This window comes from Ceratotherium simum, chromosome 27 (assembly GCF_057802395.1).
Source record: "Ceratotherium simum simum isolate JZ-2026a chromosome 27, ASM5780239v1, whole genome shotgun sequence".
Lineage (NCBI taxonomy): Eukaryota > Metazoa > Chordata > Mammalia > Perissodactyla > Rhinocerotidae > Ceratotherium > Ceratotherium simum.
Window position 1 is genome coordinate 16,682,650 of NC_141926.1, and position 18,382 is coordinate 16,701,031.

Below are 18,382 nucleotides of genomic sequence, written 5' to 3' on the forward strand. Positions count from 1 at the left end.
CTGCTTCGGCTGCCTGGGTTTGTGGGTTTGGATCCTAGGTGCAGACCTACTCCACTCATCAGCCATGCTGTGGCAGCGACCCACATATGAAATAGAGGAAGACTGGCACAGATGTTAGCTCAGGACTAATCTTCCTCAAGCAAAAAAAAAAAAAGAGGAGGATTGGCAACAGATGTTAGCTCAGGGCAAATCTTCCTCACAAAAGAAAAAGAAAAAAAAATGACTTCCATTGTTGCTGTTTGAGAAGTCTCTTGTTATTTTAATTATAGCTCCTTGACAGCAGGGGTTGGCAAACATATTAAAGGGACAAATAGTAAATATTTTGTGGTTTGTGGGCTATGGTTTCTGTGGTCTCTGTTGCAGCTACTCAACTTGGCCACTGTAGGTGAAAGCAGCCACAGGCAATACAGCAATGAAGAGGCATGGCTGTGTTCTAATATTTTATTTACTAAAACAGTTTGATGACACTGCTTAATAGTGATTTGTACCCTCCCTCTGCCTGCCTTTTAAAATCTCTTTGCCTTTGGTGTTTTGCAATGTCATCTTTATCCTGTTTGTGTTTCCAGGATTTATCTTTTCTTTAACAAGTCAACTCTGGAAAAATATCAGCCATTACCTTTCCAAATATCGCCTCTTTTACATTCTTTTTGGGACTCTTGTTTTGCTAGACCTTCTCATTATATCATCCATATTCATTATTTTTCCTTCATATTTTCTCTTTTTGCCTCTCTGGGCTGCATGCTGTTGAATTTCTTTCAGTTCATTAATTCTCCTTTCGGTTTTTTTTTACTCTGCCCATTGTAGTTTTTGATTTCAGGACTTCTATTTCTCATTTTTAAAACTTGCCTTGAATTTGTTCTTTCTAAATAATATCTTCTTGTTTACTTTTCTTTGTGATTATGTTAATTCTTTAAACATTTCAAACATTTTATAATCTGAACATAACAATTCCACTATTTATATTCCTTAGGTCTACAATTCTGTTGTTTTTTCCAGCTCACATTGATTGTAGCTTAACTTTTGGTGATCAATGGTCTAGATCATTTTAATGTTAATTTTTTCATGTTAATGTTGGTACCCCACACAGCCAGTAAAAATTAAATCCACAACAGAATGTACACAGACCTGGGCTCTGATTTCTCATAGATCATTACTATTTTTATTTCCATTCAAGGTCCTAAGTTAATTTTTTTGCTGCTTCACTTGGGCCAAATGATGTGATTTTACAGGTTCTCTTTTTTTTTTTTTTGGTACCTAGCAGCTGTTTTTAATGCCAAGGGAGCTAGCTTTGCAGCTCTCCTCCTGAAGGCTCAGGGCCACAGTTCTCATTGACCATGACGTTGGCACCCACTTTTCACACTAGTACTGCTTTCTCTTGTTCCCAACGTAGGTATTTCCTTGTCTTTGGCTATTAGTTTGCTAGAGCTGCTAGGACAAAATACCACGGATTTGCGGGCTTACATAGCAGAAATGTATTTTCTCACAGTTCTGGAGCCTAGAAGTCCCAGATCAAGGTGTCAGCAGGTTTGGTTCCTCTTGAGGCCTCTCTCCTTGGCTTGCAGATGGCCACCTTCTCACTTGTCCTCACATGGTCTTTCCTCTGTGTGCACACATCCCTGGTGTCTCTCTGTTTGGCCTATTCTCCTTCTCTCATAAGCACACCGTCAGATTGGATTAGGGCTCACCTAATGGCCTCATTTGAACTTAATTCTCTCTTTACAGGCCCTATCTCCAAATACAGTTACATTCTGAGGTATAGGGCTTCAACATATGACTTTGGGGAGGACACAATTCAGTCCGTAACAGCTATGTATGTGAAGTTTTAGGTGTCTTTCCTGTAGCATTTCTATGTTTTTAGTCTCCTATGTTGATAGAAGTGCTCAAAGCTAATTTAAAAGTATTTCGAACATTATTTGAAAAACTACTCAAGACCCCATTCCCCAAAACTATGACTAAAAGCCCACAATAAAATTCTAAGGTTATTTATCTTTTTTTTTCCTCCTGGGATATAAGAGGTCATTTATTATAAGATTTCAGATGGCACTATTTCTGGGAAGGGGAATCTATTTACAGTTATTAGATTCAAGTAAATAACTAATTTTGACACTTTTGCTGCTAAAAGCAGCATAAGCAAATGGAAAGACAGCTTTTGGAGTCAGATCTGTGTCTGAATGTTGCCATATTAGCTTAACCCTTTACCACTGTGCTTCTTTGAACAAGTTATTTAACCTTATGGAACATCAAAGGAGGATAATTCCACTCTTTTTGTGGATTATTCTAAGGATTAAATGAGAATGCTATTTAAAGTTAATAGTTCTACACTTTGGCAGGCTGACTTAAGGAGTACTTGGAAGTACATTTTTAAACATACAAGATTTTAGGTCTGGTCAATAGAGGATTCCATGGGTCTGTGGTGGAGTTTGGGGAATTTATAATCTTAAAAAGCTTCCTCAGGTGATTCGGAACGTCACCAAATTAAAAATCAATTCTAGATTCCGCTCACTCTGGTTCTACACGGTCTTGCTCATTCCTTAATATATTTTAAATGGTGTGGAAGTTACAGAGCAAGTTCCCAAATTTAATAAAGGTAATTCGACATTTCTCGAAAGACACATGTGAGCTTTAAAAAATGTGATTAACTTAAGAGTGGTGAGTTTATTTATATATAACTCTCCTTGATCTAAGAAAAAATGAAAGCAGTTTGCAATATATGTGCAAGAAGAAAGTAGAAATATATGACAGAGGATAAAAGGTAGGGAAAATCTGACCAGAGAGAAGAATGGAGGCAGAAGGCATTCTGAATAATAGAAACAGAACGGAGGCAATATATGCAAGTGAAGGTAAATTTAAAAATTGTTTAAATAAAAAACTTTAGTGCAAACTGGTGCAGCCACAACAGAAAACAGTACGGAGATTCCTCAAAAAATTAAGGATAGAACTACCATATGATCCAGCTATTCCACTGCTGGGTATTTATCCAAAGAACTTGAAAACACCAGTGTGTAAAGATACATGCACCCCTGTGTTCACTGCAGCGTTATTCACAATAGCCAAGACTTGGAAGCAACCTAAGTGCCCATCAAGGGACGAATGGATAAAGAAGCTGTGGTATATATACACAATGGAATACTACTCAGCCATAAGAAACGATGAAATCCAGCCATTTGTGACAACAGGGATGGACATTGAGGGTATTATGCAAAGTGAAATAAGTCAGAGGGAGAAGGTCAAATACCATATGATCTCACTCATTAAGTAGTAGATAATAACAACAATAAACAAACACATAGAGACAGAGATTGGATTGGTGGTTAGCAGAGGGGAAGGGGGGAGGGAGGAGGGCGAAAGGGATAATTAGGCACATGTGTGTGGTGATGGGTTGTAATTAGTATTTCGGTGGTGAACATGAGAACATGATGTAATCCATGCAGAAATAGAAGTATAATGATGTACACTTGAAATTTATACAATGTTATAAACCAATGTTACCACAATAAAAAAAATAAATAAATAAAAAACTTTATTTATAAAAGTAATACATTATCATTGTGCAAATGCCACCACAAAAGACTGAAAGTTCCTCCACTCCCTCCTGTTATTTATCTTCTGAGAATTTCTTATACATACGTACAAACATATCCTCTCTGTAGGTTTTTCAAAAATATACATAATGGTTAATTCTATTTTGCAACTTGCTTTTTCACTCAATAGTACATCACGAACCCCTTCTGGCTCAATGTATACAGACCTGGCTCATGTTTAATGGCTGGATATGTCGCTTATCTTCAGTAACATGGATACACTGTAATCCCTTTACTGACGGACATTTAGGTAGACTTCATTGTTTTGCTGTTACAAGTAATGCTGAAATGAACATCCTCTCATATATAATATAACTTTTATATTATATATATATTTTATATATGTAATATATATCATAGGTAAAATGCAAATTATATATAATATATGTATATGTATTTAGTTGCACTTGTGCAAATATTTCTGTAGGCCTGATTCCTGGGTAAAAGGGAATGCCCTACTCTTTCACCTTTTTCTATACAACTAATTTCTGACAATTTTACTTGGTAACCAAGAAATGACTTTGGTTTCAAAATATGCTGAATGCATTCAGCGTCAAGTAGCACACACTGTGTATCAGGACTTGGTGAACTTGAGGACTGAAAGGATTTCTCGGCCTGCTTGCCTGGAAAGTGCAGTGGTCCCTTGTAGACCTTTTGTCTTCATTGTTTTCAAAATTTCTTCTAAAATGAAAATTAAAACAAAAGGTAAAATCCAATTAAGTCATTTGGTGAAGTGTGTATGATCACTAACAGTTTAATAAGATGATGAACACAGATTATTTACAAATTCTATTCATCTGAGAAAACAACGTATACCCTGTAAACTTCTATTAAAGTGAACTTGGACTTCAAACAGATGAGAGCACTTTGTATTTTCAAGGTGTTGCTGAGAATTCTAATCGGACTGAATGGCTGCTGTGCAGTGGTAGCCTACTCTGGACTTAACAGAAACATTAATCATACTTGTTACGACATTAAGTGATTCATTTTTTAGTTACTCGGCTCCAATCTCTGCCCTATATCCCTCCTTTTTGATGAAAAATGTCAGTGGGAGTATAGGCAAACTGTATAGTGACACTGCAAAGTGGTAGGGCGTGAAGTAGCTTATTTCTTTCAGGAGTATTGAAAAAAAGCAAAACCGCCCTTTTTGTAAATAAATAACACTAAAAAGACTGAAGTAAGAAAATGGAGTTACCCAAAAAAAACTCTCCAAAAACCCCTAGCAATCATGATGTGATTTGAGGGGCTGAGCATATAAGGTAGAAGATAAAAATCAAACCTGAGGTTACAGAAAAGAGAAGAAAGATTATGGTTAATATAGTTATAAAGTAATCTAAAAATCAAGATAAAAAATCCATACCAGGAGATACCTTTCATGATAAAACTTCAGATGAACTAGAGAGTATAAAGCAGAATTGTCAAGGGCACGAAGACTAGAAGGTGGAGAGAATATTTACAACATTGAGGGTGAAGTGTTAGAAGACGAAATTACAGACTTTGTATTTGAACATTACTTTATGAATTAGGGGAAAAACTCCCCCCACCCAAAAAAGACAATACTTTTGTGTGTGTATGTGTGAGGAAGATTAACCCTGAGCTAACATTTGTCACCAATCCTCCTCTTTTTGCTGAGGAAGACTGGCTCTGGGATAACATCCGTGCCCATCTTTCTCCACTTTATGTGGGAGGCTACCACAGCATGACCTGACAAGCAGTGCATTGGGGCGCGCCCGGGATCCGAACCCCGGGCGGCCGCGGTCGAGCTCGCGCATTTAACCGCTATGCCACTGGGCCAGCCCCAACAATACTTTTTAAAACCAGAAAAATCTACCACTCAAAAATCTCTCTCCTCTTTCAACATGAATGTTATGTCTGTATTAACTGTTGTCAGTGATTATATTCATTAATATTCCAGGTTATTTTATAAATGATAGTCTTCGACATTAAGTTCAATTTCAGCAAAGTACATGGTTGAAAGATAAACTGGTCTGTGTTACCTGGATTGTTTTCTTTAATGGTAACTAAATAGAATAATCCTCTTGGTGAAAGGAGATCTGGAGCCAGTGGAAAGAATCTGTCCATGACTTCTCGACCATTTCTGCCACCGGCCCAGGCTGCCTCTATTCCGTGACTTCCTACCTGTGACCAATTGGAAAGATTGTTTTGTTTTGACTCAAGTCAAGTTACATTGAGAATCACAAACTGAATCTTTTTGACAAGTAACATTCACCAAACATGTATATATTTTATACTTTACTGCTGAGGAGGAGGCAGTAAGGTTGAACCTGAGCCCCACCATTTCATAGCATGTGTGATATTGTGTAAGTCTGTAATTTTTGTGAATTAGTTTCCCCCCTTATCTGTAAAATTAAAAAAACAATAGTTTCATCTGTAAAATCATAAAAATGATAAAAAATTGTTTTTGTCCACCGTTAGGAATAAATGAGGAAGTATATTTAAAGTTTGAGACCAGTTTGAGAATAGTGCCCTGCACATATTAAGGGCTTAATAATAGTTGTTACTATTAATACAATGCCTACATTAATTGAGAGACATGGGTAATGCTTATACTTGATATAGAACAATTAGGAAGAAACTAGAAGAGAGAACTGGTATTATAAGAGATCTCCTTTGCAGAAACAAAGTTTCAAAATGTCCCACTGCATCTGGCACTCTTCTAGATTAGTTACAGTATGAATCACATAGACCTTTTTCAGGAACCCATGTATTATATAGAGGTGCACTAAAGCATTTTTTCCTAAAACAATCTAATTATGTTCCAGAAACAAAACCCATGAAAGTTTATATAGTAATAAAGATCTTTAGATCCTTACCACTGTATATTGTTTTTAAACCTAAAGAATATTTTCAAGAAATCACTCAAAAACTACTTTAACCCTGACACAATTGTTTTCTTTCTATTTCTTTCAATGGTTTTTGTCCATATTTTAGTCTAAATTATTTACATACAATGGTGTCTTCCGCTTTTACTCATTTAACGTGGCATATGTTTCCCCATTAAAAATAATTTCTTTATACCTATAACCATGTACATACATAATTTTACAAATAAGAGAAATATGTTCATACACCTGCTTTAAAAAAACTGCACTTCTCCCTTTTACTGTTTTGCTTGTTTGTCCCCCCAATCTTCTACACACGCCCCCCACATACCCCCACACAGGTTTTTCTTCTTGTCCATGATTAACCGAGATAGGATTCTATTCTACATTCTTACCTGTGTTTTACTTTTCTCACTCAATATCTTATGGAAATCTCTTCATGTGGTCAGATATCATAGCAATTTTCTCTTTTAAGGGCTGCATAATATTTTATGGTGGAAAAGTATCATATCTTATTTAGCTATTGATAGGCATTCAGTGTGTCCATTTGCTTAATTTTTTGTATCTAATTTAAATTACTCTCATATCTATCATAAGTTTCTCAATACAATTTTCCATAGTTAATCACATTAGGGAGTTTATCAGTTCCTCTGTTGTCAGACTTTCCTCCTGCAGACTTCCTTTTCCCAGCATTTCTAGAATTACCTCTTTTTCTGGGGCTCATGTCTTCCTCTTCCTTGGTTTACTCCCTTATTTTGGTGGAGCCCATCCTCTGGACGTTTTATCAGGTAAAGGGGTCTGTGGACAGAGTGCACGGTGATGACAGCCTTTGCCAAACCTGTCTCTTGTCATTCTGTCCCAGTACAGACTAGGACCCCTGCCCTGGACCCTGTTTAGATGCCTCCCCAGGGATGCTCAGCCAGGTTTATCTGCTTGCACTAGAAATGACTCTCCAGGAAGATCTCCTGGCATCAACCACACTCTTACAGGCCACAGAAGGGAGGTTTCCATCCTCAGAGAGGAATTGTGTTTGGTGGTCTGCTGACTGTCTATTACCTGGGCCTTGCCGTGCTGCTCCTGATCCTCCACAGGTCACAGGCACAAACCAACCTGACCTCATGTTTCTGGATATTCTAGTAAGTACAGCCACAATTTTTTATATGCACGAACTCCTATTATTTGCATATTATGCCTCTTGGATCTAACCTCTAAGTTTCTATTCTGTTACCTTCATGATTTCCTTCTTTTTATCTTCATGCTCTGTGCACTGAAGTATTTCTTTCATTTGGTTTCCAGACCACTGATTCAGGTCTTGACAGAGACTACATTCTCTTTTAATTCATTTCCTAATGTTTTACTTTGTAAAACGTGTTAAGCTCCAGGAAATCTTTGTTGTGCTGCACTTGAATCCTGCTCTCCAGCTAATTGCTTGGCTCATGGAAATTATGACACTAGCTCTCTGTGGGGACTGTGACAGAGCCCACGGCATTGCCTAGGCTCAATCATCTTGTGCCCCGGCAGCTGTATGGCTGACGAGAAGCAAGCACATAGCATAGTAGTAGGAATGTGGGAGAAAGGAAGCCCATCCATGTCCCCACGTTCCCAGAATCTCCTCTCCATTCACTAGACTTCCCAGTAGTTTGTAGACTTGATGGACTGTGATTCACTTAACTGTTTCTCTTCTGTTACATACATAGGTTCATATTATTTGCCATCATAAAGATGTAATAAACATATTTTTGTGAATTTCAATTTTTATTCTATTATTCAATGATTTTCTTAAGTTAGATCTCAAGGACTGAGATTATTAGACTGAAATATATATTTTTTTTTTGTGAGGAAGATCAGCCCTGAGCTAACATCTGCCAATCCTCCTCTTTTTGCTAAGGAAGACTGGCCCTGGGCTAACATCCGTGCCCATCTTCCTCCACTTTATATGGGACGCCGCCACAGCACGGCTTGACAAGCGGTGTGTCGGTGCGCGCCCGGGATCCGGGCAGGTGAACCCGGGGCCGCTGCAGCGGGGAGCGTGCACTTAACCGCTTGCGCCACCAGGCTGGCCCCCTAGACTGAAACATTTTTATCACTCTTGATATTTATTCTCATAGTGCTTTCCTAAAGAGTTTTATTAAGTTGCATCTCCCTGAACTGCTGTTCACCTTATGACAATGACTTTCCTTCTCATATGAGTTCATATGTCAGTGGAGCAACAGCTTCTTAGTTGCTTAATTGCCATTAGTAGTTATAGCAGCTATATAGACCTTTCCCATCCTGGTAGAGGTAAATGCAGTGTTGATCAGCCTTGCCAGAGAAAGATCATCGAATAAAATAGGCACAATAATTCAAAGGAAAACTAGCCTTAGTCCATTATTAAACTTTGTCTGCCCTGACCGTTCTCTCTTTAAATTGAGAAATGGTTAATATGATTTACCTCATCATTATTGAGATTTTTAAAATCATGTATTTCAAGATTATTTCTTTTCCCTACCTGAAATGAGAAGTGGTTCCCCACCCCCCACTTCCTGATAATACCTGTGAAAGGAGGAAACCTGAAACCTTCAGAAAGAATTCATCTGTAAATTTAAGGTTGATTAAAAATATTGTGTTTTGCAAATTTGTCATTCATGATAAAGGATACAAACACATATGTGATTTTAAACTCCATGGCTTGATTTGGATAGGATTTTTAAGGATGGATATGGCTCACAGTTTGTATTTCCATTATTTTTAGGTTCCTTTCCTATATCTACCAGTAGTACCCATTATTGACAATTATGAGTAAAATCAGAGCAGTCTGTGTTAATCAGCAGCTGAATGATGTAATATGGTGAAGTTTATTTGATTTTAGAAAGAAAATAGCTGAAAATATTAGTAATTAAATTTTGTTATAAGTCTTACCTCTTCAGGTGGAGTCACTACATAGGGAGGATTAAACACCAGAAGATCAACTTTTCCCTTCAGTCTTGGTAGCAAGCCTTTCACCTAGATGTTCAACAATAGTCAGAATTTTAGGGCGGACTCAGAATTAAATAAATAAATAGACAAATAAATAAATCTTCAAAAATACTCTCCCATGTTTTTAGAAAAAAATGCGTTAGGAGGCCAAAACTGTAGAAAGAAATGAGATAAATATTTTTACATTTTCATTCAGATAGAGATTATGTGCGTTTACCTAAAAATAAGGAAATTAAACTATTTATCAGAATGAACATAAAATGTTCAAGAAAGCCTCTGCTCTTCAACAGCTCATATGTTTCCACTCTGGGTTCACTTCTAGAAGATAAAATAAGGAGGCAGGCTCTCCTATGTTCTACATAGATTTGTACACGACTTTAAAGTTATAGCTGCTAACTTAACTATTTATTTTCTATAACCAAGGGAAATATTTTATGAGATGACAGAAAACGCCAGAGGATGTTTTCTATTTCTTTAATTACTCATAAATTTATTGGCTGAAACAATTAGATATCAAAGAAAGAAAGGACTGAAAATAGTGGGAAGAGATACTGAAAACATCAGTTGTTTGGCATTTTATAAATCTTTAAATTGGCTACAATTTTCTATGGAACAAGAAAAATGTCTTTTTAAAGAAAGTGCATTTAGGGCCAAATGCCATTAAAAGTATTCCTCTGACTGAATTAAATAAGTATTTAAAGAATCATGTCTGATTATGTCATCCTGTACCTTCACAGGCAGAGTAAAGGAAGAACACAGTATCTGTTGAGTTCTCACCCCTCACCTCTCATTTCCTCCAATTATCCCTTTGTACTGACTCTTAGTCATGAATTCTGAGCCTGTTTCTTGAGATGGAGTAACTGTAGTACCTCAGGGCAGTGACCAGAGGGTTACTCATTTTATTATCATTCTTGCCATGCTTCCCACATATGCACAGGTACCTACCACTATTTACTGGATATTTTTCTTTAAATGAACATTTTTTGGTTAAATAAATTTTCTGTAAAGGGAGACTTACATTACTACTGTAAATGGAAAATCAGTATTACTTCTTGGAAATAGAAATGACTACAAAAATAAATGCAATATAAATGAAAACGTGTTATCATTCTAGTTACTGTTGCCAGTCTAAGAGTGACCCAGGCCTGCTCTCTCTTTGTTAAAGGGCCATTTGTAAGTGTTAAAAAGGTTAACACTTAAGTGTTAAAAAGTATTAAAAAGGTTAAAGTGTTAAAAAATGTTAAAAAGGTTAAAGTATTAAAGAATGGCACCAAACTGAGACCTTCTTCTAGATGTAATCAGAATGGCTGAAAGAGAATTAAAGAGGGAATAGCTTTTACATCATGTGATTCCAAGTTATTTAATACTCAGTCGTAGCATCTAAGTAATGGGCATATCACTGAGCTATTTACATACGTTGTGAAACACTGCCTAAGAATTTCCATTTTATCCAGGTTGCTAAAAGCAATCCCATTTGTATTATCATAATAAGCCTGTTAATTATGCAGTTCAAAGAGAACACATGAATAGTGCCTTTGAAGGGATATTACAGAGGTAACTTTTCTTTCTCTATACATTTAAAAAGAGAAAAGACAACCATTTTGGGGGGTAATTCAGATGTATCTTTGTCTCCAAGTAGAAAGATGACTAATTAATCTGCTGTTCCTTCTAGTGATAACATTGGAAAGTGAGGAAATATATTTGAAATAACCAAAAGCTTTGTTTTCAATCTCATAAAGAAATTAAGTTTTTGAAACTAAAGAAAGTAAGTAAAAAGAAAGTCCAAAATGTAATTTTCCAGAAATGTTGAGTAAGGAAACTGGAAAAAAATTTGCTTTGTAACTATTTATGATGACCTTAAGGTACTATATACTAATAATCATCGCAGTAATGGATTTTAAATAAAGGAAAAAATTGATATTAAAAAAATAGAAAATTATGGAGTTAGAAAACAAAATTAAATAAGAATGCCACTGTGGACGAGATATAAAGTCTAGTTACAGGCATCCCTCAGCCATCCATACTCAGCTTTTGGATAGTCCTAGAGCACTAGAATATTTCCAAGAATTGAGACGTAAGCAAAAAAGGCTTCTGACAAGAAGTTTTAAATCCATACAGCAAAACACACTTTATTCATGTGAGAAGCACTTATTCAGAGCCCTTTAACTCTTAGTTTAAATACAAGTCTAACTAAATTAATTGTTTGGTATTCTAGCACAACACACATGAAAAGAGAGAGGAAGTGCTATTAACAGGTTGCAGTGAAACATGACAACATAAAGCAAGTGACAAGATAGACAAAGAGGAGGGAAAATAAAACCTCAAAATCACTGCGGGCTCCGCTACTTACTGTGAAGGCAGAAACGCCTGAATATCAGCCTTAGTCATTATCTCATATAGCACAAAATAATAACTGAGGTTCATATTAATGACCCAGAATCAACAAAAGGCAAAATTACGTTCAGTTTGTTTTAAGAATGTAAGGAAATGCACAAGACATTTGAAAATGACTTTCTTCTAAAACCAAAAATGAAATACAATGAAAGTACTACTTTGTAAACAGGTAAACTCAGTTATCCAAACCAATGATTTTATTTTACATGATCGTTGTGATAATCTATGTCCAGTGTTTGGAATATAAGTGAATGTGAAGAGGCTTATAAATTGACCATAATACCTACGCTCAGGCCTACCTCTTGCTTCTTTCTTTGCCACAAGTCAATGCTCACCATCATGGTCAACCTTAACCACTGAAAGAACTGATTCTGGCATGGACTACCACCAGACGTGTCCTAAAACGGCTGTGAGACCTCTAGATTTGGATTCAGAAGATCTGGGCTTAAAATCTGGATTTATCGCTTTATTAGTTATGTGACTTTCAAAAATGTACCTCATCTCAGTTGCTACTTTGGTTAAAAAAAAATAGATATTCTGAATTTCTCCTATCTCCAAAGTTTTATTGTTCTATCAAAAACATACATGTAATACTACTTATGGACACATTAAAGAAACAAGTTAAAAAATTTAAAGAGCAAAATCACCACACTCTCACGTAAATCACTCGACTACTTTTCTTGATAATCTAGTTTTTCATAGCAGTAACAACTTCTAATGATATGTAAAGAATTTCTTACATCTTTGGCTTAATTCCTTCTAAACTACAAAATCATTTGTGAGTTTAAAAAAGAGAAAAGCTAAATACACTTATCAGTAAAAGAATAATACAGGTCAAGAAGCGCAGAAAGCATTTGATATTTCTTATGCCTACCTGGTACCTATTATGATGATTTTTGCTTATAAAAAGGCATTTCACATTTATAACTAAAAAAAGTTCAAAATTATTCAAGTCTTACTAACATAATCTAAAATATTTTAAAAACTGCAACTAAAAAATGTATGATGAGTAACTTAAAACTATGGTTCTGTAGTTGTCATCTGTTGTTTTCACTTGCACAGGACCCATTCCCCCATTCTTCTGATTACAGCTCCTTGACTTTCACTGGGGAAGCTCTACCTCCTCTCATTCTCAATCCAAGTGGCTTGGGTAGGGCTCATCCCAACCCAGCTGCTGGGGTGGGACTATGACTCAGGCCTAAACCAATCATGTACACATTCCAACCCGCCCCAGCTTTTGTTTTTTGTTTTATTGAGGTCATACTGGCTTTTAATATTGTGTAAATTTCAGGTGTATATTATTTTTCAGTTTCTGTATAGACTGCATTGTGTTCACCACCAATAGTCTGGTTTTCACCCATCACCATATACATGTGCCCCTTTCCCTCTTTTGCCCTCCCCCCACACCCTTCTCCTCTGGTAACCACTAATCTGTTCTTCTTATCTATGTGTTTATTTTCCAAATATGAATGAAATCATACGGTATTTGTCTTTCTCTGTCTTATTTCACTTAGCAATACCCAAGGTCCACCCATGCCAATCTCCCTTGACCAAAGTAAGAGACTGAGAGATAGGCACATGACCAAGATACAAATGATACTCATTCTGGAGATTCTGCTAGAATATTGAATATAAAGGGTTTCTTTCTGTGGGGGGGTTGCTGAGAAATAAGATACAGACATGCAAGCATCTTGTTACCATGAAGGGAAAGACCGCCTAGGAACAGAGCCACTAGAGAGAAGTTCAGAGCTAAGAAAAAGAGGCCTGTAACATCATTTGAGTTCCTGGAGCCAGCTGTGCCTGAAGCCACCAACTCTTTTTATGTAAGCCAGTTTGAACTGGATTCTCTGTCACTTCTGACCAAAAGATGCCTGATCTATACAAGCGAATAAAAAGTCCGTTGAATTGTGGAAAAGATGGATTATATAAGTCAAGAATTTACTTTGTAAATTATGTGGTATACTGTTTAGTGGGTTAAAAGTTAATTAATTAATCACTCAAGTTTCTTTGACCCAAATCATCTTGACCTTAACTTATTTGAAAAGGAAATTAATTATTGTTGGACCAGGATTAACAGCTCACCAAATCTGTAATTACTGGTTGAATGTGGACGTTGTTACAGCGTGCTGTCTCCAGGGTACAAGCTGCTGCCTCAGGGTTGATATCAGTGCACCTGTAAACAGAAAAGAAAGAAAACTATATCCCATGTCTACAAGACAAATCTGTTACTGAAAAATTCAAGGAATGTCCATTCCTTTGACATAAAACAGATCTAGAAAAAATTAGAATGCTTTAATAATGGCAAATAAAAAAAACAAATATTTGTTATATTGATAAAAGAAACTGTTATACTGATGTAATGTCTAAGAGTAGAAGAATACACATACATGCACACACATCTCAAGGAATTTATTAAACTATGAATCCAATGAAGGAATACTATGCAGCCACCAAAAATGAAGTTTAAAAGGAAGTTTGAAAGGAAAATGCTCATGATACAACATTAAATGAAAAACATAGGAAATGGAAAAAAATGAAGGAAACACACTTGGACCATGTGTGGTAAAATTTATAGGTGATTTTTCTTTTTTTCTTTATACTTTCTATATTCTCAAATTTCCTAAAAAGAAATTTTAGTAACTTTCAATTTTTTCTGATAATCAAATTATTTACCTATAAAAAAGGTCAAATTTAGAGATGATGAAATTATTATGCTACTTCTATAATTATGTAGTATGATAGAGTAGTTTTGAACATGCAGTTATAATTTTTAGGGAAGCATAATTTGCAATCTGAGTCCTTACTATACTTAAATAGACACTATTAGACACATATTATCTACTTACAAAAATGACTTCATTCAAGCAATCATAGCCACATTGCATCTCTTAGTGGAAGATGTTGATGAATTCCATATACTCACACTTACATGTACAAAGCTTGAGGACCTATCATAGAGGCTAGGAATGCAGATACCACTCCGGACCCTGACCCTACTTCAAGGCATATTTCCACTCTAAAAAAACAAAATAAAATAAATATTAGTACAGCAGGATTAAAATACACATCATAGAAAATAACTCATGCTACTTTTAATGTATATTTCACCTGCAAATATATGGAAATATAAGAAATTTATAAATAAGCTAATTTCTAACAACCACTTTACACTCATTTAATATTGCATAAGTCAAAATCGTTAAAATTTTTGGAGCATAATTTAAGTCTGTAAAATATTAGTATAACAGATGGCTTTCAGTGAATTTCTACAAAATGTTACATAAGGGCCGGCCCTGTGGCTTAGCGGTTACGTGCGTGTGCTCTGCTGCTGGCGGCCCGGGTTCAGATCCCGGGCGCGCACCGACGCACCGCTTCTCCAGCCATGCTGAGGCCACGTCCCACATACAACAACTAGAAGGATGTGCAGCTATGACATACAACTATCTACTGGGGCTTTGGGGGGAAAAATAAATAAATAAATAAAATTATAAAAAAAAAAATGTTACATAAAAACTACAGAATGTTAATTTAGAGTTGGAAATATTAATATGAAAGACATCAGCCCTTCCCACAAGGAGCTTCTAGTTTAGTATTTCCTAAAATGATAGGGTTAGTATTAAAATATTTATTTATGAAAGATGTTTATCATTTTAAAATAATTCATAAATCTATCAGCATATCCTAGGGAAAAAAAAGTTCTACTGATAATAGATTTAGAGCAGCAAAGAAATTCCATAATTTGTACAGCTATACACTGAATTGGGAAAATACCCAAATATATGATCTTAGAATATTAATAATAATCTTAAGAATGCTACTGAATATAATAAATCCTTCACTCTACTGTATTTTGTCCTTCAGTTAAATTTACTTCCTTGCCTATAATCTTATATATGCATCAAAGCACCAATTATCCCCATTACAGAAATAGGCCTCTCTAGCACCTAATGTCCCAAACGACTACTCGACAACAAACTGCGAGGGTTTCTAACTTTTGGAACTAGTCCACACATCTGACAAGCCTTTATTACGCTGTAAGAAGGTCTGTTGAATCTTACCAGGCCGCTTCAATTTGAAGATAACTATCATGGTCTCATAAATGATTAGAATTCCAAGACCAAAAATATCTAAGACTTTATAACAAAATCAGCTCCTTTTACAGCATACTTTGCAATGCAATTTGTGCTTGTAAATCTTTCTGGGATATCTTGAGAATACAAGAGAAGTTATAAAACAGTATTATTCCATTCTGTTTTCCAGTAAATCCAAAAGTCCCATCGTTTACAACGAAAAACTAGTTCAATAAGAGTTGGGACATTTTATACATGGAAAAATCTGACCAAGTTTAAGAGGGATAAACACGATACAAATCTTCGAAGCCTGACAGCTGTTTGCGTCATCCTGGGAAAACCCATTTCAAGTCTTGATCTTCAAATAAATCTAATTACCCAAATTCCATTCATTAAAAAAATTACATGGTGTTCATTTTTTATGTAGTTAATTTAAAATTTATAGCAAGCCCTTCAACAAGTCAATTTTAATATTGGTAATTGCTAGGGTAAATTCTATAGGCTGTTAGTTGCATTTAAGTATTTACTTTTTTTTTACAATTACATGAAAAATTCGGTTCCCCTGTCGCACTAGCCACATTTCAAGTGCTTAGTAGCCATATGTGGCTGATGGCTGTTTACGGAGCTGAGGATGCTATTGGGTGGGTGTAAACATACCTCCCCACTCCAGTATCTCACCACCTCATTTCCTTTTTGTGCCCTTCCGTTGCTCGAGTGCTTTCGTGTACTGAGTAAATTAAATAATGCCACGCCGCTTTTAATATTTGCTAAAAAATTTAATACTAATAAGCAATGTTTTCAGAACATTTTGGTTTTGAATGGGTTACAACATCGCTACTCTTAGGGGCATGTGTTCTTCAGATGAACAGCTGACAGGAAAAAGATACATCCTGGCGAGGTAAGGCAGCAGGGAGCTCCTGAGACCAAAACAACATCTCGGCAAAAGCAGACAGATCCCTGGCACACTCAGGCCGTGCACCTACAGGAAAATCGTCAGTGACGGCGATCTGGTGTCAAACGTCGCCAGGTGGGCCGACACCGCCACCTCTCGGGGAGGGCGGCGACAGTCCTCTCCTCCGGCCCCTCCGCCGCCGCCTCTCGAGCACTCCCGAGCCCTCTCCCGCAGGGACCCTCGCCCTCCTCGCACCCCGTGAACTCGGCCGCCGCCGCCTCGAGCGCGTCCAGCAGCAGGAACGTGTCCTCCGCGGGCTCGTACACGTCGCCGAAGGTGCCACGACCCACATGCCCGTACAACGGCGTGGGGAAGCCCGGCGCCGCCATCTTCCTCTCTCCGCTCCACGCGCATGCGCCAAACGCGCGCATGCGCAAGTGCGTTCGCGCAGGCCCGGCAGTGGGGGCGGGGCGCTGGGGGCGGAGAGTCTCTTGCTGACTTATTACCAATAACAGTTTATCCGTAGATGCTGTTGGAATTTGTAAGTAAACAGTTATATAGTAATCTGCAATACTGACATTTGGTTTCTTCTTTAGAATATTAAAGTTTCTTTCATTTTATAGACTAGCACTTAATAGAATCCTCTTGTTTTTGAGTAAGGGGAATGTTTTTTTATTGTAGATTTAGAAGTTTTCTTCTATTCCAAGTTTGCAAAGATTTGAAAAAATACATAATGGTTACTAAGTTTTACTTTTTTTTTTTTGCATCAACTGAACTTTAAGCTTTGAGCTTTAAGATGAAGATTTCTTCTCATTTAATTTTTTACTGTAGTGTTTTACAAAAATTGCCCTCCTGACGTTGAATCATGTATGCACTCTTCTTATAAATTTCCCTCAAGCAAGTTGATGCATTTTTCTTTTAATACACTGATGAACTTGGAATGCTAATAGCCTAGCTCTGTTTTCTTCATTTTTTTAAAATAATTTTATTTATTTATTTTCCCCCCAAAGCCTCAGTAGATAGTTGTATGTCATAGCTGCACATCCTTCTAGTTGCTGTACGTGGGACGTGCCTCAGCCTGGCCAGAGAAGCGGTGCGTTGGTGCGCGCCTGGGATCCGAACCCAGGCCGCCAGCAGCAGAGCTCGCGCACTTAACCACTAAGCCACAGGGCCGGCCCTCTTCATTTTCTTAATATGCCTTTGTCCTTTCACTGTCATTCTTTCACCCCTAAACTTTGAAACACACATTTTCTCACCATGTTCTGTTGGTTAGCATCATATCCTCTCAATAAAGATAAAAATTCTGGCATACTTTCACTTCTGTTTTTCCAGTGCCTTCTAACCTCGCCTCCCACATTGAGATCACCTGAGAGTTTAGATGATACTTTTTGATTTTTTAAAACAGCTAACAGTGATTTTAATTTAACTGTTTTACTGGCTCTGTGATCCCCGTATTTATAGTATCCCATGTCTTTTCCTAGGACTTGTATATAGCTAGAGTACATTCTGTACTGGTTATTACTGACAGTAATAGCCCAAATATCTTTGTTTTACTCTTCAACCTAAGATATTGTGTGTGTAAAGAATTCTAGGCTGAAAATCATTTTCCCCTAGAACTTGGAAAACATTTCTCCAGTGTCTTCCAAA

The 18,382-nt window shown here is 36.7% G+C and overlaps 1 protein-coding gene across 1 annotated transcript; it reads right to left on the reverse strand.

Annotated features, from left to right (window-relative positions):
• Positions 1 to 3,503: 3,503 nt before the first annotated feature.
• HEMK2 (HemK methyltransferase 2, ETF1 glutamine and histone H4 lysine) lies at positions 3,504 to 17,134 on the reverse strand. The gene is made up of 6 exons (XM_004429528.3): positions 16,991 to 17,134; positions 14,703 to 14,789; positions 13,856 to 13,946; positions 9,323 to 9,406; positions 5,579 to 5,720; positions 3,504 to 4,262 (listed from the first exon to the last, which is right to left on the reverse strand). The coding sequence occupies exons 1-6, from the start codon at positions 17,122 to 17,124 to the stop codon at positions 4,156 to 4,158; spliced, it is 645 nt and encodes a 214-aa protein (XP_004429585.1). The 5' UTR covers positions 17,125 to 17,134; the 3' UTR covers positions 3,504 to 4,155.
• Between the last annotated feature and the right edge of the window lie 1,248 nt (positions 17,135 to 18,382).